This window comes from Thunnus albacares, chromosome 10 (assembly GCF_914725855.1).
Source record: "Thunnus albacares chromosome 10, fThuAlb1.1, whole genome shotgun sequence".
NCBI classification, from domain to species: domain Eukaryota; kingdom Metazoa; phylum Chordata; class Actinopteri; order Scombriformes; family Scombridae; genus Thunnus; species Thunnus albacares.
This window is the reverse complement of record NC_058115.1, coordinates 6,895,403-6,921,718: the sequence shown is the minus strand read 5'-3', so window position 1 is coordinate 6,921,718 and position 26,316 is coordinate 6,895,403. Positions and strand designations below refer to the sequence as shown.

The window sequence follows — 26,316 nt, the reverse complement described above, 5'->3', positions numbered from 1 at the left end:
TCTATCTATCTATCTATCTATCTATCTATCTATCTATCTATCTATCTATCTATCTACGAAGAACATATGTAAATAGTACGGATTTTATTTTGAAACGTGTAGCAGGAAGTTGTAGTTTTTAACACTCGCGTACTACTATTGTGCGCTCCGCGCGTGTTCAGGAGCAAGAAGCCGGGGAGAGCTGCCGCTAACAGGTGGGGAGAACTTCACACAAGATGATTATTGTTAGCTAATTTACAATTATTGAACTAAATGATACTGATTGTAGCGCGTGCTCGTTACTTTGTACAAACTCAGCACGAGAAATGAAAGCAGGGCAGTGTTGAGAGAAAGCTCAGGCAGACTCATTCACAGATCTGGCAGTTTTATGGTAATATATGCATTCCAGACCCGTGACAGAAAAACAGCATTTTCCTTATTGCTTTGTCACGCGCACTTTTATAAACATTAATGAATGGGTTGTGTGTGCTGGTCCCACCGAGCAGAGCTGTTTCTGTCAGCACAGCTCACTGTGGATAATTACACGGTAGTATGTCTCCAGGCAGATGTATAACTTTATGTACAACGTCTTTCCCTTTTCGATAAACTTGACCTTGATTTTTTTTTTTTGCCATTAATGCTACTTTATCCGCGGTTTGGTGCTTTGGTGCTACAGTTTAATAAATGAACTGTAGTCCAGTCACTGCTGACTAAACGCTGAAAGTGATTGTTGGTGGTTGTGCCATTAAATCATAAGTGAAACGAAGCAGCGAGATAGATTGAACTATAACTTAACTGACATGTTGCACATTAACATTAACGACCCTGTTTCGCTCTAATGCATTGTGTGTGTGTGTGTGTGTGTGTGTGTATGGTCGTATGCATGAATGCAACAGTAACTTAGATAAATAACCTAAAATAACTGTGTCGTTATGTAAAGTCTCCAGGCAGGCAGTTATCAATGCACGGTGATATTTCACTGTGTATTGATAACTGTTGGGGGGATATAAGTGGCTCACTGCAGGTTTTGAGGTGAAAGGTGACTCGTCTCTGATTGGCTGACAGTCATGAACCCACCCTACTTTCATTGGTTCCTATAGTAAGCCCCCCTCCCCCCATTACTACTGAGCTTCATTACTACCACAGGCATGCAGAATAACGCGCGTCCAGTCATAAAAACATCCACATATGAGCTGTGTATGCGATGTTCCTATAAAACTGTTTGCTAAGCTTTGTTGACAGACATATCGGAGCAGATCAGTGTATGAACCTGCTGACCCTCCTACCCGCGCTGTCTTGGCATGTGTTGGTTGGAAGTTAAAGTGGACTCTCTCTCTCTTTCTCTCTGTCTCTCTGTGTCTCTCTCTCTATTCATTGTATATGGTACTTGTGTCATTAAGTTGTACTAGTATAAAAATGAGAATTTCATACAGCATGTCTTAGTCCTCTTGGGTGAAATAACAGAGGATGCAGATCTTGGCAGCTGCAAAATCATCTCTGCTGAATGCATCCTGCTTTTAGGTTTCTCAACATAGCACATATTTATTTAGGGTAGGGTTGCCTGCAGCTAATGATTATTTTAATCATCGTTTAATCTGATGATTACTTTCTCGATGAATCGATTCATTTGTTGTTTACTCCAGAAAATGGTGAAAAATGTTTCCCACAGCCCAAGGTGTCATGAGTTGTCCCGACCAACAGTCCACTACTCAAAGATATTCACTTTACTGTCACAGACGACTAAAGAAACCAGAAAATATTCACGTTTGAGAAGCTGGAATCAGAGACTTTGGAAATTTACTTCTTAAAAATATTAATTGATTATGAAAATAGTTGGTGATTGATTTAATAGTTGGCAATTAATCGATTAATCATTGCAACTCTAATTTAGGGTACTTTGGCTTGATCCTATGAATTTGGTGCTTGTGACATTTAGGCTACAAAAAAAGAGTCAGCCTGAAAAAATACTGCATGATTATTAAAGAAATATTGGAGATTTCAGACTAATCAAGTAAACATTATTTGTTTTTGTCCTCACATTCATAAATAGACCATAAATAGACTATAGATCATCTATCATCACTGATGATGAGTGAACCTGCCAGTGAAGATTGTATCTAGTGGTTGAACAGTAACTGCTTTACAAATCATTAAAATGTTCTAATAGTTTCTCAGCATAACAGCACACAGCAAAGCAGCACATGGTGAAATGCAAAGACAGATGAATGTGGGAGTTGTACTGTTGTATGAAGTCCAAAAGTACATTTTATATTATCCACTGTAGGCTGGAGTGGAGGCACGTTTATGGACATCCAAAATGAGCTGATGTCATCTTGTTGCAGAAGTAAAGAGCAAAATTCAATTTTTTTTTAAATTTCCCCAGGCATTCACCTCAGCTTTTGTGACCTTGACAAGGTTTAACTTGTACGTCTGACACTTATAACATGTTCCCTTCAAAACTAGACACAGCCTCTCTGCAAGACAGGGCCAGGTTTGACTTTTTATTGTGCTTCAGGCTGGGATCTTCAGTGCTCCTGAGGGTTCGGGGCCCTGAGGCAGTTACATATTTTGCCTGCTTGGCAATCCAGTCTTGTACAAGATAAGTGCAACAGAAAATGAAATATTTTTTTCCCCTTTGTCTCAGCTGATTGAGTCATAGATAGAAACAATTAGAATAACCATCAGCCAAAATATGTTAGTTTCAGTCCTAATTATGTTATTCCATGTAACTGACGGTGCAGTTGCAGCACTGCTAAGAAGCTGAGAGTCAGTTTCTGCGTGGCTCATAGACACACATTAATAGACTCTTAAACACAGACCCAACATGAAGAAAACAACAGTCTGTTACGACACAGTGTCAACAGGACGGCCGCCTATCTATCTTCTGCAGTTTTTCCTGCAGTGATCAGCTTTTATCTCATCCAGTCTAATGATCTCAGCTGACCACACATGAGTCATAGGTCACTGGGGGAAAGGTCAGGGGGGCCGGTGCAACTGCTGGAACCTATTTTCTGCAAGGCACTTGGTCAGGGGAAGTGGTGCTTCCATTCATTCGTAACACAATCTAAGACACATAATACATTTGTTTAATAAGATAAACAGGATGTGTTGATGCACAATGAAAGCTCTCTGGATAAAAGAGAAGTAAACTTTATTATCTAATTAATCTTGTCAACGATAAGTTCATTGATTGTTTACATCAAGTCTTTGAGTCAATCAGACCGATCGTCTTGCTCGCAGCCAGCCAATCGGAAGCCCCGCCTGGAGCCGGTCTGACCTTTGATTGGTGGATTAGTTGAGGTTACACATCACTTTGTAACAGAGTCAGTGTGGGTGTTTTGCAAGTAGTATATCAGAGCATCCTCCTCCTGAGAGTAGAGCGTGTGTCGGTTTCTGTAGCAGCAGTAACAGCAGCGTTTCCATCAGCTGAACAAGGAAAGCTTTCTGTTACAGGTGAGTGGAGGATAAATTCAGTAGTACTGTATGAAGACATGTACACTGACATATAGAGATACATCTGCATTGTGCTTATAGAAAGTGGAGACAGTCTTGTACTGATTTTTCTAGCTTAGAGTTGGTGCTGTAATTTATCAGTAGCTTTTGAAGCATATTCATGGTAACTTTGATGTACTTAGTGACTGAGGATGAGTGGATTTATGGCAATTACATACAGTCTAAAGAATACCCTTCAGACTGATGATTCTTCTTCATTTCCCAAAACAAAAATGGCTTTGAGAACGCTCCTGTGCTGTAACACCTGAGCTGTATCGTAGTGTTTTTTTGTGGGTTTGACACAAGACTTGCAAACTAGATATAGTTTACTGAGTCAGATAACTAATGATATGACTCTCTACACTACATGTAAGCATTTGCCATCATCCCATAATAGTCACTTGAGGCCACTGTGGCTTGATTAGTGTACAAAATGAATGAATGTGGCTAAGACTGGTCGTTTCCATTTCTGGTGGTTCCTATAACTGTCCATACCTTCCATATCATCCATCCATCATTAGTGAATGTTCATTTCTATGAAGTGTGGAATAGTAACAGACTAGTATTCCTTTGTGGCTGCAGGACTTGTTTTCTAACCGATATGTTAAAACAGACTGTCAGTACAGCCAGTAGGAAATAGTAAAAAGCGGCTTTCCCAGGCCTGAAGCTGTCTGTGTGTGTGTGTGTGTGTCGTGGACAAATGGCTGACATGACTAGAGAGGGCGGAAGAGTAAATAACACTCTACCTGATGTGGTAAGAGCTCTGTCTGTGTCTCCACAGCGTGTGTGTGTTGGTGTAAGCGGTGATGTCTGTCAGTTTAGCTTGTTAACTCGGAGTCTGGGCCAAAAGTCATGGTGTTCATCCTCAAGGTTGACCTGCAGGTTGACTTGACGCTGTGTTGCGCTCAAAGATTAATCTGTTTATTCTTAAACACACATTACCTCACCTCAGCTTGCCTGCTCTGTAACCTCATCTGGCTTTGTGTGTGTGTGCGTGTGTGTGTTTGTTACAACGCTAAGAATCGTCTTCCCCACCTGTGAAACACACACAAACACACCATGGGAAACTGACACCTGACACCTGCTGAACTTTTCAAAAGAAAATCTGCTAAATATATGATATATGATCTAATTATACTGCCATGAGCCACAGCTGAACAATGCAGGCTGTTATTATTCTACAGTAGGAGCAGTAGAAAGCAGCTGAGGTCTCTGTATTTATTATTCAGCCGAGTTTGGATTCAGCAACGGATTCAAGATTTTAAAAAAGTCTGACAACGCATTTTATGTCAAGTGATGGAGGAACAGGATAAGGAAGGAATATGTTGATTATATTGAGTTGGCAGCTGAAATCTCAGAGACAGACGTCTGAAAAAACTGAAGATAAATCCAAAACTATCTGCACTGCCAGATAGCAATAATCATCCTCATCCAGGATGCAATTCAATAAATCAGTCTAATAATACAGCAGGCGGTTCTAGACACCCAGGCTCTAAAAATACAGGATGAAGGATATAGGGTGCAAAATGTGTAATTAAAATATTGTGAATCTGAGTTTGACTCGTGATATACTGTCATGCTTATCTTTGCTGTTGCTCTGAGCTTTATTGTGTGTGTTACTGCTGAAATATCATTAGAACATTGCCTTTACAGAATAAAGCAATAATCCCACCAGTGTAGCCACAAGAGCCACTTTCACTCACACTTTTCATTTTGAAAAAATAAATGTTGAACCAGATGTTTCACTGTCATCTGTAGATACTGTATTAACCAAGATATAAAGGTATATGAGTAAATAACAGCTGGTTCCAAGTACACATGCTTTATAACTAATTTGTAATTGTAATCAGAATATAAACAAACACAAATTAATGGATGTAATCACTCAGTTGATTTCTCTCTCTCTTTCTCTCTAGGTCCCCTCCTGGCCAGCATCCCTCCACACACTCCTTCCAGTAACACTTGACCTCACCTCAGGGCCAGCAGAGAGAGCCCACTGTTATCCAACACACTGTACTGCAACCACTCCAGCCCTACATTCATCTGACACACAAACACTCACACACAAAGCTACTCGCTACACTCATCACACACACCTGCCTCATCATGCTGAGCCCTGAGTTCTTGCAGAAGCTGGGGTTGCCAGATCTGGATAATGTCAGTCAGTACGTCAGGGGTTTGTCCACCACCACGTTAGTCAGCATGGGAGCAGTGGCCGCCGCGACGACCTACTACCTGGCAACACGGCCCAAGGCCCTCCCTCCTGTCTGCAACCTCCACATGCAGTCAGTCGAGGTTCCGGTGAGTTTAAGTCGGAGTCGAGTATCTGAAAGGTCGAGGGATTACACAAAAGCAGCATTCACCTATCAAGTTATACTCTGCAGATTCCAGACATGTGCTGTTTCTGATTAAAAGCCAAAGAATGTACAGTTAAGCTAATGAAAACTGACCAGAGCTAATGCAAGAAAGTGTTTTCCATAAAGGCTGCTACTACTATTATGTACTTAACTTATATGGCACGTTTTGTGTACTCAAGCATAAAACAACTTTGAAATTTTACGAATTTGTTTCAGTTTACATTACAGATGTAAAGTTTATGATGTCAATAGTGCTAAAGCAAACTGTGATGTGATTGAGTAATAAATGCACACACAGGCACAACCCTGACCTGACTTGAGTATGCAATTTAAGGACAAAGGGTGGAGTGCACAATCAAGTGGCACTTCATAGAACAAGTAGAGCTGCTGTTAGCTGTTTACTTAAGGCAAACAGCTGTCTGCTATATGTGTGTGTGTGTGTGTGTGTGTTTCTCATGCATACCACAGCTGTGAACTTCATCTAAAATTGAGCTGTTGAGAAACTGAAAGTATCCGGCTGGATTTTGAGTTTTTCATTAGAAAGAGGTTTTTCATTAAATGTCAGTATTGTATATGAATTCAATTTAAAAGCAAGATTCAACACAGACTGAATCTGATGTTGGATTAACTTTAGGATCAGGACGTTAGGGTTCATAACCCACATTTGTCTCTTTTATCAGGGAGGAGAGCTGGTGCGTCGATCAGCTCTGCTGGATGGAGACGGTCACATTACACATTTCTATGAGGATGCCAGAACAATGTATGAGTTCTTCCTCAGAGGGGTTCGAGTCTCCGGTAAGTCACAAATAATATTATATGATTATGAGTGTATATATTTTCAGTCGTAGATTTACTCAAGAGCCTGCTAGCCTTGCTATTGACCAGGAAGTATACAAGCTTTTCCTCATCCATGGAGTTTAAACCTGCAGTGTGGAACTTTTACATATAAATGAACGTCATTCGAGCCCTTGCCAAACGAGTTCACACAATGCTGATTAAGTCCAGATAAATCTCTCTGTATTTCACAGTAGGTTTTAATCTGGTGTCTGGTGTGACATTCCCGCTTTGGCCAGATGAATGCATACTGCACATGCTCTTTGGGCAAAGCAAACGAGTCATTTCGGGGGAGGGGGGGTTGTGTGACGCTCAAAACAGTTTATCCACTGTTTTACAGCTGCAACAGTAGCGACGGAGAAGGCTACGGTGGAGCCTATGATGTTTTTTTATTATTACTCTCACTGCCAGAAAGGGGAGACAAAAGCCCCACACTCCAGCTTTAAACTTAGGCGCTTGCTACCCTGCCACGACAGTAAACATAGAGCACCCTCTGCTGAGTACAATGTTCACTTCACATTACATTTACCTTACCTGAAGCTTATTCTTTTTACTTAAACTAGTTTATTTTCATTTGTTGACCCATATCCTGTCACGCTGTGTACATCATCCTCCAGATAATGGTCCCTGTCTGGGCTCCAGGAAACCCAAACAACCCTATGAATGGATGTCCTACAGAGAGGTAACACTCACCATCAGCAGCTCACCTTATAAAAACATTATGGCCTCCAGCTGGACAGCAGTAGAGCTAAAAGTTTGCAGGAAGTTGTTGACACACAGTGGTGGTTTCTTAGTGAAGCTGACCAAGAGGTGGGGCGCATATAACCTGCATGCCTTGTCCATGTGTCAGCCATGTGAGCTTCTTAATCATGAACCTTTGTGGCTGCTTAGAATAATGTTTCAGTGTACTATTGAGATCCAACAGGCTCTGGACCAAAGAAATCACATGTTCTTGATCTCCTCTACACCTTGAAATCGGCTCATTTAGTCATTTATGTTTGGATTTTGTAGCTTTTATTTAATTTCTTACATCATTATAATACTTTAATGGGAATGAGATTATTAGTTCATTAGCGTATCAGCTCAATTTGATCAGTTTCATTGAACTACTCATAATGAAACATCTAAGCACCACCTCAGCGAGTGAATGAGTGAACACATTGTGCTGAGTTGTTGGCTGATTATGTCAGTTAATTGCAGTAAAAGTTGTAGCCAATAACATGTCATCTGTGATAGTAACAGTACATGTGATTGCTTCAGACCTAAAACACTTTATGTCCTCAGTGGCCTTATCTTTGACTGATAATGAGGTAGAACGAATGTTAATTGTTAGTGCAGCTTTAACGGTGTGTGTGTGTGTGTTTGTGTGTGTATGTTAGGTAATGGAGCGAACGGAGAATCTGGGTTCTGCATTTCTTCACAAAGGACACTCCAAGACCACAGATCCCTACATCGGCATCTTCTCTCAGAACAGACCAGAGGTGCAGACACATTCTTTAAAGCCTTACAGTGATTTTCAGTCATTTAGTTCAATCTTTAGTCAAACATATTAGTAAAGTGTCTATAATCTCAATAGAGTTTTGGCCCAAAAATGACATAAGTGCTTTTACCTGCTAATAATGTGAGTGCCTATACAGTATGAATTTATAACCAGTGCTTGTTTGTTTGTGTGTGTGTGGTTTTAGTGGACCATCACTGAGCTGGCATGTTACACCTACTCTCTGGTATCAGTCCCTCTATACGACACACTGGGAACAGAAGCCATCCACTACATTATAGACAAAGGTAAACAACACAACAACAACAACAACAACAACAGGAATATGCACACTTCAATGTCCTTCTACAGTACGTCAGTGTTTTCATTATGGAGGTACTGAGCTTGTTTGTATGTTTTTTTCTGCAGCCTCCATCTCCACAGTAGTGTGTGACGTGGCAGATAAAGCTAACCTAGTACTGGACTGCGTTAAGGACAGGAAACACACCGTGAAAACCATCGTTCTAATGGGGACCCCCAGTGCCGAGCTGGTGGACAGAGGGCAACAAGCTGGAATCCACATCCTCAGCCTGCAGGAGATGGAGGTCAGCAGGAGGTTTCTGCGCCCGCTTCCGTCTTTCTTTGCTTGTTACTTTTATTTCTTCTGCTTTTAGGTTATTTTTGCTTTCTTCCTCTCGCTTCCTCCCTCCTGTTTTTGGTTAATAACCTTGCAATTTTTTGCGTGTCTCTCTCTCTTGCTTGTTTAGTTTCACTTAAACTTTTCCTGTGTTTCTTTGCATTCTTATTGGTTTTATCTTTTGCTTTCCTATTTTACCTTCTTTTATGCTTAGCTCCTTTTCTGTTTTGGTTTGTTATCTTTTTAAGGTTTTATTTCTTGTCTTCCTTTGTCATTTGCTAGTTTTCTTGTCTTCATCCATATTTAGGTTTTTATTTCTTACTTTTTAGTTTTTGCCATCTTCACCATTTTCTTGGTCACTGGACTCCATCCATAATGCATTTTTGTACTTTTCTTGTTGCGCAGGCTATTGGGAAAGCCAACCATCACCAACCACTGGTAAGTAAACATCGGCTTGTTATTTACCTCTTACCAGTCAATACTTAAAGAGACGATGATACTGTGTGTTATATGGCACTATTTGACCGTCGATACCCACATCCCTCCAGCCTCCCCAACCTGAGGACATGGCAGTCATCTGTTTCACCAGTGGAACAACAGGTGACACACTCACACACACATGCACACACAATATCATTTTTCATCACTATCTGAAATATACTGTATATCTGCTGCTCTAAATACACATGTAAATGTTTGTGCACTGTCAGGAAATCCAAAGGGAGCTATGCTGACACACGGGAATATTGTGTCCAACTGCTCAGCCTTCATCAAAATAACAGAGGTGAGACGCTGATGTAACACTTGAGCCGTTGAAGTTGCAGTTTTTTTATAGTGACATTTCTGAATGAAAGGATTTAAACCAGATATTTCAGGTTTGACTGCATCGCTCAAAAACAGGTGTGGCCCAGCGACTGTACAGAGCAGTACGGAGCTGTTGAGTACTTTCAGCCGCCGCTCACACCTTCTTCACCAACGTTGTTCGAGCTGTTGGTTTTTTATTTCACTGTGCTGTCATAGACAATATTGTTCCATGTAAGTTCGATGGCAGGAGATGGTTGTTAGAAACATAGTGAGATGCAGGACAAGCACAGGATAGTCAGAAGAGTAAGTGCAAGAGGAAGAGAGGTTAGAGAGACTTGATCTTTATTGGTTTAAAAAAATAAAATAAAAGAATAAATGGATGATGGAGCAAAGAGAAGGAAAGGAAGAGGAAGACAGAAAGCAAGTACAGAAGAGAAGAGAGTGAGCTCTTATCATCAGTCCACTGTATCAACACTTCAAACCTTCCCTCCCTTTGATAAACACTTCCCTCCTCTCTCCAGTCTTACGCTCAGACCACCTCAGAGGACGTCATGCTGTCTTTTCTGCCTCTGGCCCACATGTTTGAGAGGGTGGTGGAGGTACAAACATTAACACTGACCACTGTCCATCCCTGTCTGTGTGTGCGTGTTTGTATGGTCCATGTGTCCTTGTCCGTGCGTTTGTGTTCCCATCTGCGTGTGTACGGCTTTTAGGATAACTGTCCATTGTGTCCCAGTGATGTCCACATTTCATACCTTCCATTGGCTCATATGTTTGAGAGAATAGTACAGGTATGTTCCCATAGTTTCCCCTAGTCACCCTTTAAAAACAGATCAGTATTCCTGCAAAACTTGTCTTGACTTGACTTATGACTTCTTTTTTCCTTCTGATATGGCTGACAGGGAGTGATGTTAGTGCAGGGAGCCAGGATTGGATATTTCCAGGGAGACATCCGTCTGCTGACAGATGACCTGAACACACTGAAACCTACCGTGTTCCCTGTCGTACCCCGACTCCTAAACAGAATGTATGACAAGGTAGGTGAATGTTCAAGATGTCTTACTTCCATTTATCCAGCATGAACTCAAACGATGACGATGCTGCTCCTGATCATTCTGCTGAGCCTTCGTGCATGTGCTTCTGTAGATCTTTGGGCAGGCCAACACCTCTGTGAAGCGCTGGCTGCTGGGATTTGCCTACAGGCGGAAGGAGGCAGAAATGTTGAAAGGCATCGTGAGGAGAGACAGCATCTGGGATCGACTCATCTTCAGGAAGGTCCAGGTAAACTGAACCGGCACGGTTAAAAACGATTGAACGGTTGCTGAAGACACATGTAGGCCTTACAAACACTGACTTAAGTCATATAGCGTTTGGTTTAAGTTATATGTGTGTTTCTGGTGGCTGTTTTTAGAAGATACATTGTTATCATCCTGAAGCACCTGTCACTGAAAGTGTTCAGTAAGTTGAAGCAGTAAGGATAAAGACATTTTGTGGCATCTTAGGGTGGAAAGTATCTGTTTGATCGACTTTTTAACATTGATTTGTCAGGGATGCAACTGATCCAGCTGTCAAGTATTAAACGTAGTGTGCTGCCCTCTACAGGCCAGCCTCGGAGGCCGCGTGCGTCTCATGATAACAGGAGCTGCTCCCGTCTCTCCTACTGTCCTCAGCTTCCTCAGAGCTGCAATAGGCTGTCAGGTAACACACACACCATTGTCCATCCATTTTTTCATTTGCCATCCCATCATCTTTCCCATAATTCTGCAGTGTCCTGCAGTAGGTAATATGTAGAAATGTCTCTTTCACACTCCTTCTCTGTTCCATATCAGTACTTTGCATATCTGTGTGTAGTAATAATGAGTGTTTTTCTCTGTCTCAGTTCTATGAAGGCTATGGACAAACAGAGTGTACAGCAGGATGCACTTTGACCATGCCTGGAGACTGGACTGCAGGTAAAACACATTTCTGGCCTTTTTAAGGAAAGCTACTTGATTTAGAGTTTACTAGATGTGTTGGGTTTTTTGTTACCCTCCAACATGTCGCCTTGTTAATGTGATGAATTGACTGATTAATCGGCCTTTTCTAGAACTTATCTTGACCTCATGTTCGCAGGTCACGTTGGAGCTCCTCTTCCCTGTAATTTAGTTAAACTGGTGGATGTGGCTGAGATGAACTACCTGGCTGTGAATGGAGAGGGAGAGGTGAAACATACATCATCGTGGAAAAACACTGTCCTGTCTTTCAAAAATTTAATAGAATAATGTACATACACACTTGTAACTGTCAGTGTGTGTTTGTAGGTGTGTGTGAAGGGTCCTAACGTGTTCCAGGGCTATCTGAACGACCCGGAGAAGACCGCAGAGACTATCGATACAGACGGATGGGTGCACACAGGAGATATTGGGAAGTGGCTTCCGGTAGGGTCAACAAATGCTTCCTCTGTATCTCTGACAGCATGATATGTAAATATGTGGACAGATGTTCATTCAGAGTGTGTGTGTGTGTGTGTTTGCACAGAATGGCACGCTGAGGATTGTGGACAGGAAGAAGCATATCTTTAAGCTGGCACAGGGGGAGTACATCGCTCCTGAAAAGATAGAGAATATCTACACAAGGAGCGATGCAGTGGCGCAGGTCTTTGTGCACGGGGACAGTCTGCAGGTAGGTGGGGGAAATTCTGTGTGTGCAAAGTTTCGACCAGAAAAGTTGTTAGGCCCAGATGAGGAGGGATGCTGAGAAAAACTCGGAGTAGCGGCTGAGATTGTCAATAAAATGAGAATAGCTGGTCCTTAAAGTGAGCCTGAGCCGAAGTTGTTGCTAGCTAAACCCCTTCACTTCAGCCGGGTGGCAAGCAAGACACGAGAACTTGGTTTGGGTCTTGAGGAGTTGTAGCATGTGTTTACTGACAAATAGCCTAGACTGTACACACACTGCACTGTTCACAGCTATGCTGATAACTTCATACTCTGTTCTCCAGTCACTGCAGCCTCACCGTCACACACACACTCTCTCTCTCTCTCAATCACATACTTGCTACGCACTGAGCTATTCCTTAAAGGAACTACGCTACTTGTATAACACATTTTAGTTTAGACAATATCATAAAATACATTTTTTAAAAAATCCGTGATGCTTAGGCCTGGCAGGTCGCTGGGCTTGCAGTACACTGTTGGAAACCCTGGTATGTGTTCTGTGAAATTATTTTCGGTTAAACTGCCATTAACTGTGATGCCCTTTGGTGAAACTACATTTCATAACATGTAAATTAAAGCGCTCTGAAAATCCCTCCTGTATTTAATTTGTATGAATTGTCTTCAGGCGTGTCTGGTAGCAGTGGTGGTTCCTGATCCTGAGTTCCTGTCTGGCTGGGCCAAGAGGACCCTGGGACTGAATGGCAGCTACAAAGAACTATGTGGCAGAGCGGTAATACTCCACAAGACATACAGGCAGCATGCATACTGTTTATCATTTTTATTAAGTTGATGATTTAACTGATAATTTTTGAAGCTGTAGTTTGTGGTGTTGTGCTGGATTGTGTTGTACTGTAAGGTGGTCCTGTTTTTCATCCTCTCTACGTACATACCAGTGGGGTCCAAAAGTCTGAGACCATTTTCCTGTTCAAGTGAAAGAGTCCATCCCAATACTCACACTTATGGTACTTAAAGGAAAGATTCACAATTTTTTTTAAGTCTGTCCTGTTCATACTGGCAAGTGTATCCAACACACACTACACTTAACCCACACTTGATGCTTGACCACAACAAAACAATATTCACAGGCCAAATGTATCCCGTAACATATTATATAACACCAGTCCAGTTGGCAGTAGTGCACCTGTAGGCTGACAATAATCAGACAATAAGTTGATGTTTATGACATGTTGGATTTAACATGAATATTATTATTAATATCCGAACAATAAGTTATGGCAACCACATGTGGTCATCATGTAATATTAACAGTTATCTGTTCTTCTTCATGAGATTAAGAATAATATCACATCACTGTCATTGTCAAGATAAATATGAAATATCTCCTTTATCTTTTATGTGCAGTAAAGCTGCTTCTAGACAGCCTAATCCTATATAATTGCTTTGTATTTCTCTTCTCAGCTCCTGAATGTGTGGTTTTATTTTACTGTCATCTGACTGTGACTGTAACACTGTTTGGTTCTGATCCAACTCCTACTTCAACAACTCATCTGGGCTGATTCCACCATGTACAGAATAGTGACAGGATGTCCTTATTAATCAAAAGTGTCCCAGACAGTGAGCTCTGGTAAACCTCCACACTCCTGTGGTCTTAATGGGTACTTGGGCACTGTGGCAGTTACCAAAAATATGTCACACAAGTAGCCACTTGAGTACTTGCAAATACCACAAATGTGGGTATTGAGACAGACTCGAAGACTGAAATGTGGTTTGTGAGTTAAGCGTAACAGCCACATCACATTAACTGGATGAAAACCATGCAGCATGTAGACAGTGTTCACTGTCCTTTACGCACTAGAACAGTGCTCAGTAGAGCTGTGTCTGTATTTTTATGAAAGATAATTTCACCTGAAGTATCTTCATTTACTGACTGTACAGGAAGTCAAGGCAGCCATCTTGGAGGACATGTTGCGGCTGGGCAAGGAAGGCCTCAAGTCCTTTGAGCAGGTAGAACATTGACTCAGTCAATCTGTCAGTCAGCTGAGGTCCATTAACGACTAACAGTTGAAGTAAAGCATATACAGATAGATGTGTCATCTGCCTGTAAACCAGATAGCTGTGTGCACTTTACAACGTTCTTAGTAACTCATTGATCAAGCATGAGATGCTGTTTTACCAGCAATAAGACATGATTATCCTCTCTAACAAAACGTGTGTGTGTCCTCTAGGTGAAGGATATCTGCATCCACACTGAGATGTTCTCAGTCGAGAACGGCCTGCTCACTCCAACGCTGAAGGCCAAGAGGAATGAAATGCGACAACACTTCAGATCCCAGATAGATGAGCTGTACACTGGGATCAACATGTAGAAGAAGAGAGAGGGGGGAGCTCTACCAAAGGTCTTTAGATAGAGAGCAAAGGATGAGAGAGAGGGAGTACAAGGCAAAGTCCTCCTCACAGACCAAAAGGATCATCAGCCTGTTTAGACCTCATGACCAGTAACATTAGAAACAACAGGAGCAGCAGGTAATGTAGCTGTTAATGGAACTCAAAGCCTTTAGAACAAAATGAATGATATATATGGCGCAGCATAAACCGTCTCTGTGGGTGCAGAGTAGATTTTATGCGTAAAATGATTGTGTCCATCGATCAAATCGTTTTTCTTAAGCTATGTAGAGTACAAATTATGTGATCATTTGTTGATTCTAATCAGCTATGTTGTGATATTATCTGCATTAAGGGCATTTTAAAGGGAAATATCAAAGTGCAGCTCTGTAGCATCAGTAGGACCTCAATATCATGAACCACACACAATACCTCTTACACACACACACACACTTTTTATCTTTTAAAGATGAAGAGAGAAAACTCGGACCACTAAAACGGGTTCAGTGAGGGTTGAACACCCTTCACACAACACAACGTCAGTGTCTTCGATGAGATGTTTTTGTTTTGTTTTTGTCAGATGTCATGATTTTATTTGAATGTGTTTGTTGATTTTGTTCAGTTGAAAGTTGAAACCCACAAAGGATAGACGGATTGTTTCTGTCGGGTCCTTCACTCATGAATAAGCTCGGGTCCAGTTAGGATCCTGGGAACCAGCAGAGTGAGCCATATTAATGTTAATGCAAACAAAGCTATAAGCTGTACACAGGGAATTCACGTACTAAAGCACAATCAGGACAAAGGGAAACTGTGTTAATGTCTTAATTTATTTATGATGGTAACAGGAAGGAAAGAGATTTGTTGAATGAACCGGTTTTATATGTTTTATTAGGGTGGAAAGGTAAATGTCATAATAACATTGTTCACAACCTGAATCAAGTCCTCTTGAATTTTGTGGTTTTAATTTCATGGAAATACTTTTGTCTGTGGTCTCGCTATAATTGTTTTTACTGTGCTCTCAGATTTATTTTGTAAAAGTTTTAATTAAAAACCATCTAAAAGCTGTGTGATCCTAGTCATGTCATTTGCTCCATCAGGAAACTGTAATCTTGTTGGACCGAGTACCATCTAGTTCAGTTTTTGTGAATCATAAAGCCAAGACTAATTCTATCCATAAAGTATTTCATTTAGTATGGATTTTATTGTTTATGTGCACTGGACCAAGATTAGTGAAAAGCATCACTTATTTTTGTTTAGGTACTAAAACAGGTTTTTTTTGTCATTTTTACTTAATTTCGCTGCACTAACAAGTTCTCGTCTTCTTTTATGTCTTTGAAAGTAAAATTTCAACCATGGTTTCAACACTGCCTGCTATTCAGAGTGGTAATTAGACCATTTTGCTCCCAGTAGAACCAAGATTTTTGCAAATCGTCTTGAAGTAGATTTCTTTGTAAATAATTTTTAAGTAAGTTGTAATTTTAACATCATAAACTCTCATTTTAAGCTGTAGCTTTTTTGTTATTTTTAAATGTTACCACCTCATAACACCCCTGTGTTTACATGATATTTGGATACAAACATAAACTGCCAAATCAGAATAAACAAAGATATGGTAAAACTCTTGAAAAAGTTAAAAACTTTAAGTTAAGTACACATAGAGAAAGTTTTATGAAAGTGTTAAAAAATTATCTGTTGGGCGGTTATATCATCATGACTAATCCCGGAAGCTGAAGTTGATCCATGCATACTGAACAACAGCAAGAGAAAGAAATCAGGGGATATAGTCCAGGAAGTTAAGACCCATATGCAAAATAAATCAAGGTCATATTTACAGATGTGTACAGATGTCTTGAGGAATCCAGAGAGTGGAAGAGTGACATTTGGAGTAACCATTCCTGAATGAAGAGTTAAAAAGGGGCATATCATTTCACATCAAATGTGAGTATTCACAGCAGAGATGATGGCAATATTATGGGAACTTTGGTAGGTAGACGATAATAAACCAGATAATTCGGTAACATGCAGTGATTCCGCAGCAGCTTTAATTACAATAAGAGAAACCAAATCCAAGACAATGTACAGAATTCACACAGCAGGATGTGAGGTGGGTTTATTAGGGTACCAGCTCACATGGGTGTAGAGGACAATGATGAAGCTGCAGATGGATGAAGAATGGCAAAGAATGCTGCTCATGATGATAGAGTAGAAATTATTCTCCAATACGGTCTGTCAGAATATAATTCAATTATAAACAAAGCAGTTATAAAATGTGGCAAAATACATGGGATAAAGAAAAAAAGGGGAGGTGATACTTTACCATCCAGAAAACTGTGAAAAGAGCAAAAAACTATGTTGCCTGCAAAAGAAAAGACTCAGCTGTAATTACCAGATTGAGGCTTGAGCATTGCGGGTTTAGGAATGTGCTGGCTCTGATTTGGTAACACCCTAATGTGAGTGTGGGGCACCATGGATGTATTATACGTCTTATTATACATCCATGTGAGGCACAGAGACAGTCCTCATCCAGTGCAAGAATCACTCACATCAAAGGAGGGTGCTGTACAAAGACCTGGGAGCAGCTGGAAAAACTGTTTTTACTCTTCTCCCCTATCTGGTTGACTGGAGTAAGATGGAAAAATTGTCGTTATTTCTATACAGTGCTGGATTATACAACACAATATAAAGCACTATAAAAAGGAGCAACCAATAACAAACAGTAGAGGGCAGCAATAGGCCACTGCAGCGTCTAGTCTGCCTGATCAAAAGGAGAACACCCCTGTGTGTCTACAGTGGTACTTTCCGGTGTTACACCAGATTTGGTGACCCAGCAGATTCTGTGATCTGCAGTGTTGGAGGAAGTAGGATAATTTATTTAAGTAGCTACAAGTATCGATACCACAGTATACTCTAAGTACATTTAGCTGGTAATACTTCTATACTTTTACTTAAGTAGAATTTTAAATGCATGGTTTTTGCTTGTAATGAAGTATTTTTACATTGTGGTATTGATACTTAAGTAAAGATCTGACTGCAGGTCACAAAATCTGATGGGTCACTAAATACGATGTAACACCGGAACTCGTCACATTTTGCGCGGGTAGCGGTTTCATTTTGAACTACGGAGCTTTTCAAAACAAACCGGTCGTTTAACCTACATTTGTCCAAAATGAGGTAAGATATATGAAGTATTTGTAATTGTTTAACCAACATCCGAATCTAAATCTATGGTGTAACGCTACCATATCTGACTAATGGCAAATGCAGCCAGAAACGTAACGTTATTACGTAGTATAAGTTACAGTTGGAGATGTTTTACAACCCGTCGACGTTTTTTTCTGACAGCTTTACAGTTGATTAATGAGTTTACAGCAGGTTTACAGCCGCACCTCATAATGCATTTGTGTGGAGAAAAGTGGTCAAACTAGCTTGTGTTGTTTGGTGGTGATGTAAAGATACTAAATAACAGAGAAACTAAGTTGTTAATGGCATTTTATCTTAGTTTTAGCAGTTGTGAAGCATTCATCTTAGCAAGAAAGAAGGACACATTAATATGCTCAGTGGCTGAATGGACTTTGGTTTGAGGTTCGTCACATAAACATACTCGCACATAACACAACAGCTTTTCAGAATTGGGGGGGTCACATACATAAAGCCTGGCAGGTTGTTGGTGTGACTCCACTAGGGGCTGCTGTAATTTAGTTGTAGGTGTCACCCAGTGGTAGTGATAATATGAGAATGAGACTGATGATGAAGATGAAGCGCCTCTGTCCTCTTTTGTTTCCACAGCGCCAAAAAGGGCAAAAGAGACAAGGTGCCCCCAGCTGCAGCAGATGACAGTCAAGTGAGTTGGTCAATGGTCACAGTGCTGGTTTGCTGGTAGACAGCTTCATGTCCAGGGCATAAAATCAGCAGCAGTCACCAGCCTGCTGGTAAAATAAGCAGGTGGCTGCTAGATTTGCCTCACTCACCAGACAAAGACAATGGAAATCTACCGAGTGGCTGGTAATATTTGAACATTCACTAGCTATTTGGCTGGTGGACAATGATAATGATAATAACAATATCATCTTTATTAATAAAGCACTTTTCAAAATCAATGTTACAAAGTGTTTCACAAAGGCAGCAAAATAAAACAGACAAACCATGATATCATCAGGTTTTAAAAAACAGACAAAAACAATTTAGTGTATAAAAACCAATTCAGTGTAGGAAAAAACTCAAATAGAGAGAATTTAAACTCAAGTCAAATCAGGAAAGGCTCTCCGATTAAAAGTATGTTTTAAGACTTAAAGGAAATCACTGACTCAGCCAACCTGATTTCCTCGGGCAGATTGTTCCAGAGCTGGTTATCAGCCAGGTCTCTGGAACAGATAAAAGACTTCTGCCTGAGGATCTCAAAGTACGTACTGGCATGTACGGTAATAAGAGGTCAGAGATAGAGCAGGGAGAGGCCATGAAGAGCCTTAAAAGTATTCAGTAAGATCTTAAATCAATTCTAATAACATACTGGGAGCCAGTGTAAAGAACAGAAGTGATGTGTAGGGGTGATAAAATCTGAATAAATATGTTGTTGTTCAGCACCTTTGTCATTTTCCTACCCTTTCATATGTAACCCTTCCCTGTGTCCCACTGCTCTAATGCACCATTCATCTAATGTGTCTCCCATTTAACTTCATATTATCAGGACAAATATTTTCATGCTCCATTTTGATGTCTATGTCTGTAGATGTGTTATTAAGTATTGATGGACTGTAAATAACGGGTTTGGATTTTGTATTGCACTCTGTTGTGTGTGATTTCCAGAAAGCTTCATCTTTGGATCATTTGGATTCTGCCAACCTGTCTGCTATAGAGAGAGCTAGTTTCATGGAGGGACTGCAGCTAAATTATGGTGAGTCTTTTTTTTTTTCCATGTCAGTGTCACTCTGTCTTTTACAGAGTATAAATGAGTCTTTTGAAAGATCTGAAAAAGCAATAAACAATTCAAATTAAATGCTGTACAAAAAATGACACCACGCCAAACACAGCACTCAATTACAATCTACCAACAGAGAATGGAGGAGACACCTTTTCTTCATCTTTTCTGGCACATGATTCTGTTCAACACGTGACAATCTACTTTGTATATTTTGAGATACAGTTTAGTCTCTAACTGCAGATTTTACCTTCATTTTAGGGTTTTTTTCATCTGAACCCTATTTGAAATGAAGCCCTTTTCATAAACAGTCCCCCAGTTGTAGCTGTAGTTGTACTTCAGTCTACTTTTACATTAACAGCTCTTATTCATGTGGATTTCAAATTAGCATTTTGGGGGCATTAACATGTTTATCTCTGTACTTTCCTCCGTTTTCTCTCTCTTTTTTCATTTTTTTTTAAAAAGCTTATTTAGGTCACATTGTTTCCAGAGTCTGCTATAATGTCAAACCACCAATCTTGTGCTGACCTCTTGTGTTGCCTAGGCAACCCTCTCCACAGTACCGCTGTAGAAGAAGATTTAGAAGCCTTAGAGGAGGGACGGGTGAACAAAGGAAGAGCGGGGAAAAAGGACGTCCCTGCCAAACAGCGTGGAGCCGCTAAGAAGAGGAAAGAGACAGAGACGGATGGAGAGAGCGAGAAGGAAAAGCAGCAACAGAAGAAGAAGAGAAGTACTGGAGGGAAGGTCAAAGCCAGGTGAGCTCAGCTGTTTGTCTGCTGTGTGAGTGCAAAAAAAGCACCAAAATTAGATTTTCCTTCTTTAGTCAGATGTGACTACATGCAGGACTTTTCATTAGCAGTTCACATTAAATAACTGTTTTCATGGACAGTAAATCAACATCACTTGCTGATGTGCGTTACCACAAAGGTTGAACAAAAGAGCAGCCAAAGTCTGTAGAAATATTTTGATCATTTTGACAATGCCAAGCCTGTTCAAACTGTCAGACTGTTAGAGACTGAACAGGCACAGGACACAGGTTTTTATAGTTCAAAAAGTGGGTTTTTATCTACCCCCAAAAATGAAAAAGGAACAAAGCAATCTTGATTAATGACAAAATTAGGCCCTAAAAGAGGTCAACAGAGAAAAATACAGCAAACTGAACTGCAACTAAACTGACCTCAACAGAGACAAAACTGACAAAACTAATGACACATGAAGGACACATATATACTCGCTGATCAAACCACTTCACAAACACAACTACAAATAAACACTACTGTACATAGACAGTTTGCTTCTAACTCAATATTAACTAAGAATAATCTTACAACAATAACTCTAAATCAGAGTAAATTAATTGCAAAATACATAAACAGAAGGCTCTTCTCAAACCTTCCTTGCTGTTGCAGGAGGTTAATGTTTAATGCACCAGTCAATGTTTAACATGATGGAGGCCAGACGTTTCCTGGACCAGCACCACGTTAACTCAAGATACAAAATATTAGTACAACTTCAGGTGATAGAACATACATGTTGATAATACAAAATTAACTAAATGTGCACACTTCATCTAGAAATGATGTGTGTCAAAAATACTAATATATAGATCTATAAATATATGATACAATAAAAAAAAAATCAGTGTTAACCAGTCTTGAGAAATCAAGTTAAGGGAATAGCATCTGTAAATCTGATCACATATCGTACAATGTTTAAATGGGATTTAAAGGCTCAAATCAGTTTCATTAAAATAGAACCTCACTGATTCAGCATTGCACTTCTATAACATCGTCAGACTCACAACGGACAGTTAAAAAAAGGATCCAAATCAATGCAACGAAGCCAGAGATAATATCATGAGACAATGTATCAGATTTCAAACAGCTTCCTCTGTTTCTTCCACATATGTACCGTGGTAGTACTCCCCAACACCTGTAAACAGAATGTGGAAATGTGTAAAATTGGTGGAGTTCCCCTTTAAGATAAGATATGAAAGAACCACAAAGCAATATTAAAAGAAATGGATAATTAGAGTTCAAACCAATATCAAGTAAAATAGATGATAAAATGGAGTAAAACAGAATCAACAGAAGAATAATAAGTTAGAGGGCAGTTACAGTACAGTGGGGGATATAATGAGCCAAATTTAATTGAACCCATTCTATAAAAGCTATTGACGACAAAAAGAGGAAGATGCTATTGAGATGCAAATGAGTCAAATGCATTAGCAAAAAGTCCCAAAATGAGAAAATGTGAACATTTCGGTCAAAGCAAGTTCTGATTACCAGTTGTACTGACGACGGCCCTTCAACTGAAATCTTCACTTTGCGGTTTAAGAGCCTCTTCTACTGTATTGTCAGTGTGTGGGCGATCTTTTTGTGAAATGATGATGTTGATTTAGGCCACAAGCACCGGACACTATCTTTTGAAAAGCCTGGATTCAAGAGTGCAAACCCTGCTACTATTTTATCCAATGCAGGTGTAATTTAATAAACGGCAGAGGAAAACAGAAAAGTCTTAAATGAAAAGAACTGAGATGCGGAGCAGTCCTTACAGAAATCGCCCAAGAGAAACCCAAGAGAGGCAATGACCTTCCTCACACAGACAGTGTAGTAATAGGAACTGTGTGTTGGACAAAGACAACTAGAAAAGGAACTAAAAACAGAAAGTTGTAACAGTTAGTAGAAATACAAAATACAATAATGGGATTATAAATATGATTAATCATGTATTTCTGTGTCTCTGTGTGCCCCAACAAGGCCAGTGAAGAACCAGCAGATGAAGAAGGACAAGAAGAGAAAGAGTGAATCAGGAAAGTCCAGTGACCCTCAGTCACAGGTGAGTGATAATGTGTTCACAGTTTACCACAGTTGTCCTATTAGTGAAAGGAGTTTTAGAAAAAAAATCTCTGAAAATAATTTCTTGTGACAGATAAATTGAGAGTAATGAAAACCATGTTGTGCCACATGTGTTACATTACGTTATTACATTTATTCTCTCCTAGGAGGAATCTGAGTCTGACACCCGCCAGCAGAGACGTAAGAGAGTCTTGTCCTCCGATGAGGAGGAGGTGGAGGACACCAGCTGGGTACGGACTTCCTTCAGCAGATGGCTAAAGCCAGAAGCTGACACTTTGTGATTTGTTGTTTAGTTTGTGTTAATCTCATTGTATATCTCATTCATTCAGAAACCGAGTCCGAAGAAACATAGAGTGTATAGTTTGGGCAGGACCAGAAAGTCTTCATCTGGCACGCCCAAATCCAGGAAGTCTTCATCTGGCACGCCCAAATCCAGGAAGTCTTCTTCTGGCACGTCCAAATCCAGGAAGTCTTCATCTGGTAAGTGAAAAGTGTTTAAAAGAATAGTTGTACATACTGGGATGTACACTTTTTTGCTGTCTTGCTGAGAGTTAGTTGAGAAGATCAATGTCACTCTCATATTTATATGGTAAATATGAAGCAGGAGACAGTTCACTTAGTTTAGCACAAAGACTGGAAACAGGGGAAACAGCTAGCCTGGCTCTGTCCAAAGGTAACAAAATCCTCTTACCAGACCTCTAAAGCTTAATAATTAATGTGTTAAATCTGTTTGTTTAATCTTGGCCTGGCGCAGAGACTTTCTGGAGTCTCTGCTGGTTTCTAGGCAACTTTATGGTGAGTCCAAAACTTCAGGAAGTCACTGCTCCTGGCCCAAGTGGCATCCTCCAGGGCAGAAAAATTAAGCTGAAAACTGCAGTTCCTCGAATGGCCACTTGAGGCTGGCTCCAAAAGCGAGTCAATCTCAATAGACTCCCATGTTAAAATGCCCAACTTTACAGCAGAAATAAACATGTTTACAGCCTGCCACAAAAAACGGTTTGGGTCTCTGTAGCTAATTTCCCTGTTCATGACAACTGTGTGAGAGGTGAATTTTTTTAGAACTCACCTGTTTAAATTTTATTAAGGTTTTAAGTTATGCATAGTAAGGGTGTGGCTGCTTTGAGTGACAAGTGGATGCCGTCTGTTGACAAGTCACTACCATGGAGTACAGTAGCCGTAGCTGTCACTGTTTCAGTGTGTTTTCAGTTCATGAGAGTTCATTGGTGGCCTAAAAAAAAGTCTCGTTCAGCGTTTGGTTGTACTAAAAGACCCTCTAAGAAGTTGGATATTTAGTTTTTCCAGGCAGTACATTTTGTTTTAATGGTTGTAAGTCTTTTTTCGCTAACGAAAATTAGCATTAGCATTATCACAGTTAACCGCAGACTGTAAATGCACCGTGCTAACCAAGCTAGCAGCTAGCGTTAGGGTCAGCTCCACCCTCTCGTCCACATTTAGCCACTTCTGACTCCAAAAATTAAAAATGGCGACAGTCAAAATGCAAACTCGAGGCTTCAAAACTAATAGGTGATGTCATGGTGGCCACGTCTGTTATATTTTGACAGCCCTGGCCATTAGAGTGTTAGTAGAGTTGGAGGAATAGAGTCATATTTCCCAAAAAGCCAAACTATTCCTTTATAGATTCACTCAAAACTTTTTATTATACAGTATGTGGGTGTATTTATAGCTTCTTGGCATAACAAGGACATATGAAGCTGTTGTTGTGATTTTTTTCACTATATGGTATAAAACACTTGTAGTTCAGTACATGTAGTAAACGTAAGGCCTTAAATAAACTAGTGAGCGCCACACACTTTAGGTGTAAATTGATTTAGTTTGACAGTTGTTTACATCGTGTGTTAACATGATTTAAAAACATTTCTACCATTATTCATGACATTTGAACAATGAAAATCTACCTCTTCCCCTCGAAGGCAGTGCATCTGCAGAACCAGAAGAGACCAACAGAGTTGAGCGAAAGAGGAAGAGACGTCAGGGAGGAACACAGTTAGAGGAGGTGCTGGATGCCTTCCTTGATTTCTGTGAGCAGTACAGGTAAATTATCACATCCTTCTTCATTCTGCTTCATTCTTTTCATAAATACCTCTTAAGGGTCTCTTGATGTCTGTAAATTGTAGTCTCTCAAATGATGCCATGCAGTGACTAACATTCACAATTTTAATCATTTTTATCGCAAATATTTCACTTGGAGATGATAAAATTCTTGTTTGTAGGGAGTCGGTGGAGTCTAAAGCAGTCAAACAGTCCATCGATTCTTTCTCCAACAATGTGAGGGAACAACTCACGGAAAAGGTCAGACTTTAAATTCTGCTTATTCTGTGATACAGAGAAGTTGAAGCACAATACCAACTTCACTCTATGAAGTTTTAGAGTTTATCTAGACTTTCAGAATAATTTTGTCAGCTAGAACATTTTTAAAGAAGTGGAATATACTGTCACGTAGGTCATTAAAGTACAGAATTACAGCCAAATTTCCAATCAAATCCAATCCAAAATAAGCACTTAATCAAAATCGGGGTACGGTAAGCACTGTTCATTTAATCCTGAATGGTTACACTGTGAAGAACCTTGAAGCCAATGTGCATTAATGAGGAATGCCAGCAAGGTTTTTTTTAATTCTTTTTTTTACCTCAGGTGCCAATTAGAGTTTAACAATAGAAGATACCTGAAGCTGCAGATGGCTGATATTCCATCTCTTTCATGCCAAAACGTTTACAAAAAAAATATAGTTCTTCTGCTACCCAGAAATGCTGTCAGACTTTTAATCACATTTAAGTTTATTTTTGCTCTTCCAGATCTCTTCTCACAAGGAGCTCAGGGTCCTAAAGAGAGAAAACGCTAAGGTAACTATGGCAATCAGTTTTTACAAGCACCATGGTTTGATGGCAGCCTGTATTTACTCTGTTCTCTGTCCTGTATGTGTGCGTGTGTGTGCGTGTGTGTGCGTGTGTGTGCGTGTGTGTGTGTGTGCGCGTCAGGTGGGCTCTTTGATCCGTACAAAGACACAGAGACTGTTGGATGCCAAGCATGAGCTGATGAGGTGAGAACCAGCTCAGAGGAACAAACACCAATTTCCATTTCTGCAAACTCAGATTACTGTAAGATTTTAGTGTATAAACTGAAAGAAATAAGTTTATTTAATAAGTAAATAAGTTACACAAAAAGTGTTTCATTATTAACCTAGAATCCCTAAAAGTAAAACTAAAACCTCTAAAAGTCGCCAACATCCAAGCTCTCACAATGACTCTTACTGTGTGTGTTTGGTCCAACAGGGCAGAGAGGCAGGCGTGGCTGCTGCAAAAAGAGAAAGCAGAACTTGAGCTGAGACTATCTGATCTGAGACGAAGCCATTCCTTCCTCCGTGACATCAGAGAGCTCAACAGACAATACTTAGATTACCGACACACACACCCGCGAGAGAAAGAGACGGTACAAACACACACACACACAGTATACTGATGTGAAAAGTAACTTTTAAAATAGTGCTAATACTGACCTGAATACTGTCTGGTTGTTATTATTATATTATCATACTGTTCTTATTTTACTGTGTGGTCCTCTCTTCTCTCCTTTCCCTGCCCACCCAGTACGGGGCGTCCAGCTTGCCAGCTCTGCTGTTGGAGGCCAGGCATATTCAAGGAGCAGAACATCAGCTGAGAGGGATCAATAACCAACTGGAAAAAAGACTGGAGGAGAATGTGAAATAACGGCAATGCTCAAAGGTTTAAAACTCTTGGTGACTCTCTTACGGACAGATTTTATATCCTGCACATGAACACCATGATGAAACGTTTCAAGAGAAATAGAATATTGCAAATACAATAAATACAAATAAGAACATTCTCCTTGTGTCTTTCTGTGTCCTGTAAATGTATTTAAGTTTCTAAATTCCTCAACCTTTGCTGACAT

General features: G+C 40.2%; 2 protein-coding genes across 4 annotated transcripts; both read left to right on the top strand.

Moving 5' to 3' along the window:
- Nucleotides 1-121: 121 nt before the first annotated feature.
- Nucleotides 122-15,681, top strand: LOC122990795 (long-chain-fatty-acid--CoA ligase 1-like). 2 transcript variants are annotated; one of them, XM_044364296.1, is made up of 21 exons: nucleotides 122-194; nucleotides 5,388-5,772; nucleotides 6,509-6,623; nucleotides 7,280-7,344; nucleotides 8,042-8,143; nucleotides 8,348-8,447; nucleotides 8,569-8,744; nucleotides 9,182-9,214; nucleotides 9,325-9,376; nucleotides 9,487-9,560; nucleotides 10,294-10,371; nucleotides 10,483-10,617; nucleotides 10,727-10,861; nucleotides 11,183-11,278; nucleotides 11,460-11,532; nucleotides 11,693-11,781; nucleotides 11,881-11,997; nucleotides 12,098-12,241; nucleotides 12,899-13,003; nucleotides 14,170-14,238; nucleotides 14,460-15,681. In XM_044364296.1, exons 2-21 carry the CDS (start codon nucleotides 5,578-5,580, stop codon nucleotides 14,598-14,600), a joined length of 2,094 nt encoding a protein of 697 aa, XP_044220231.1. In that variant the 5' UTR covers nucleotides 122-194; nucleotides 5,388-5,577; the 3' UTR covers nucleotides 14,601-15,681. The 2 variants fall into 2 exon arrangements, with proteins under 2 accessions (XP_044220231.1, XP_044220230.1); XM_044364295.1 differs by lacking the exon at nucleotides 122-194 and adding an exon at nucleotides 3,314-3,432.
- A 2,000-nt stretch (nucleotides 15,682-17,681) lies between these two features.
- Nucleotides 17,682-26,249, top strand: cenpu (centromere protein U). 2 transcript variants are annotated; one of them, XM_044364183.1, is made up of 13 exons: nucleotides 17,682-17,787; nucleotides 18,403-18,457; nucleotides 19,420-19,507; nucleotides 20,076-20,286; nucleotides 22,291-22,369; nucleotides 22,536-22,619; nucleotides 22,719-22,809; nucleotides 24,321-24,441; nucleotides 24,621-24,699; nucleotides 25,203-25,250; nucleotides 25,386-25,447; nucleotides 25,680-25,836; nucleotides 25,995-26,249. In XM_044364183.1, the coding sequence occupies exons 1-13, from the start codon at nucleotides 17,783-17,785 to the stop codon at nucleotides 26,112-26,114; spliced, it is 1,200 nt and encodes a 399-aa protein (XP_044220118.1). In that variant the 5' UTR covers nucleotides 17,682-17,782; the 3' UTR covers nucleotides 26,115-26,249. The 2 variants fall into 2 exon arrangements, with proteins under 2 accessions (XP_044220118.1, XP_044220117.1); XM_044364182.1 differs by having other exon boundaries at nucleotides 22,719-22,869.
- The last annotated feature ends 67 nt before the right edge of the window (nucleotides 26,250-26,316 follow it).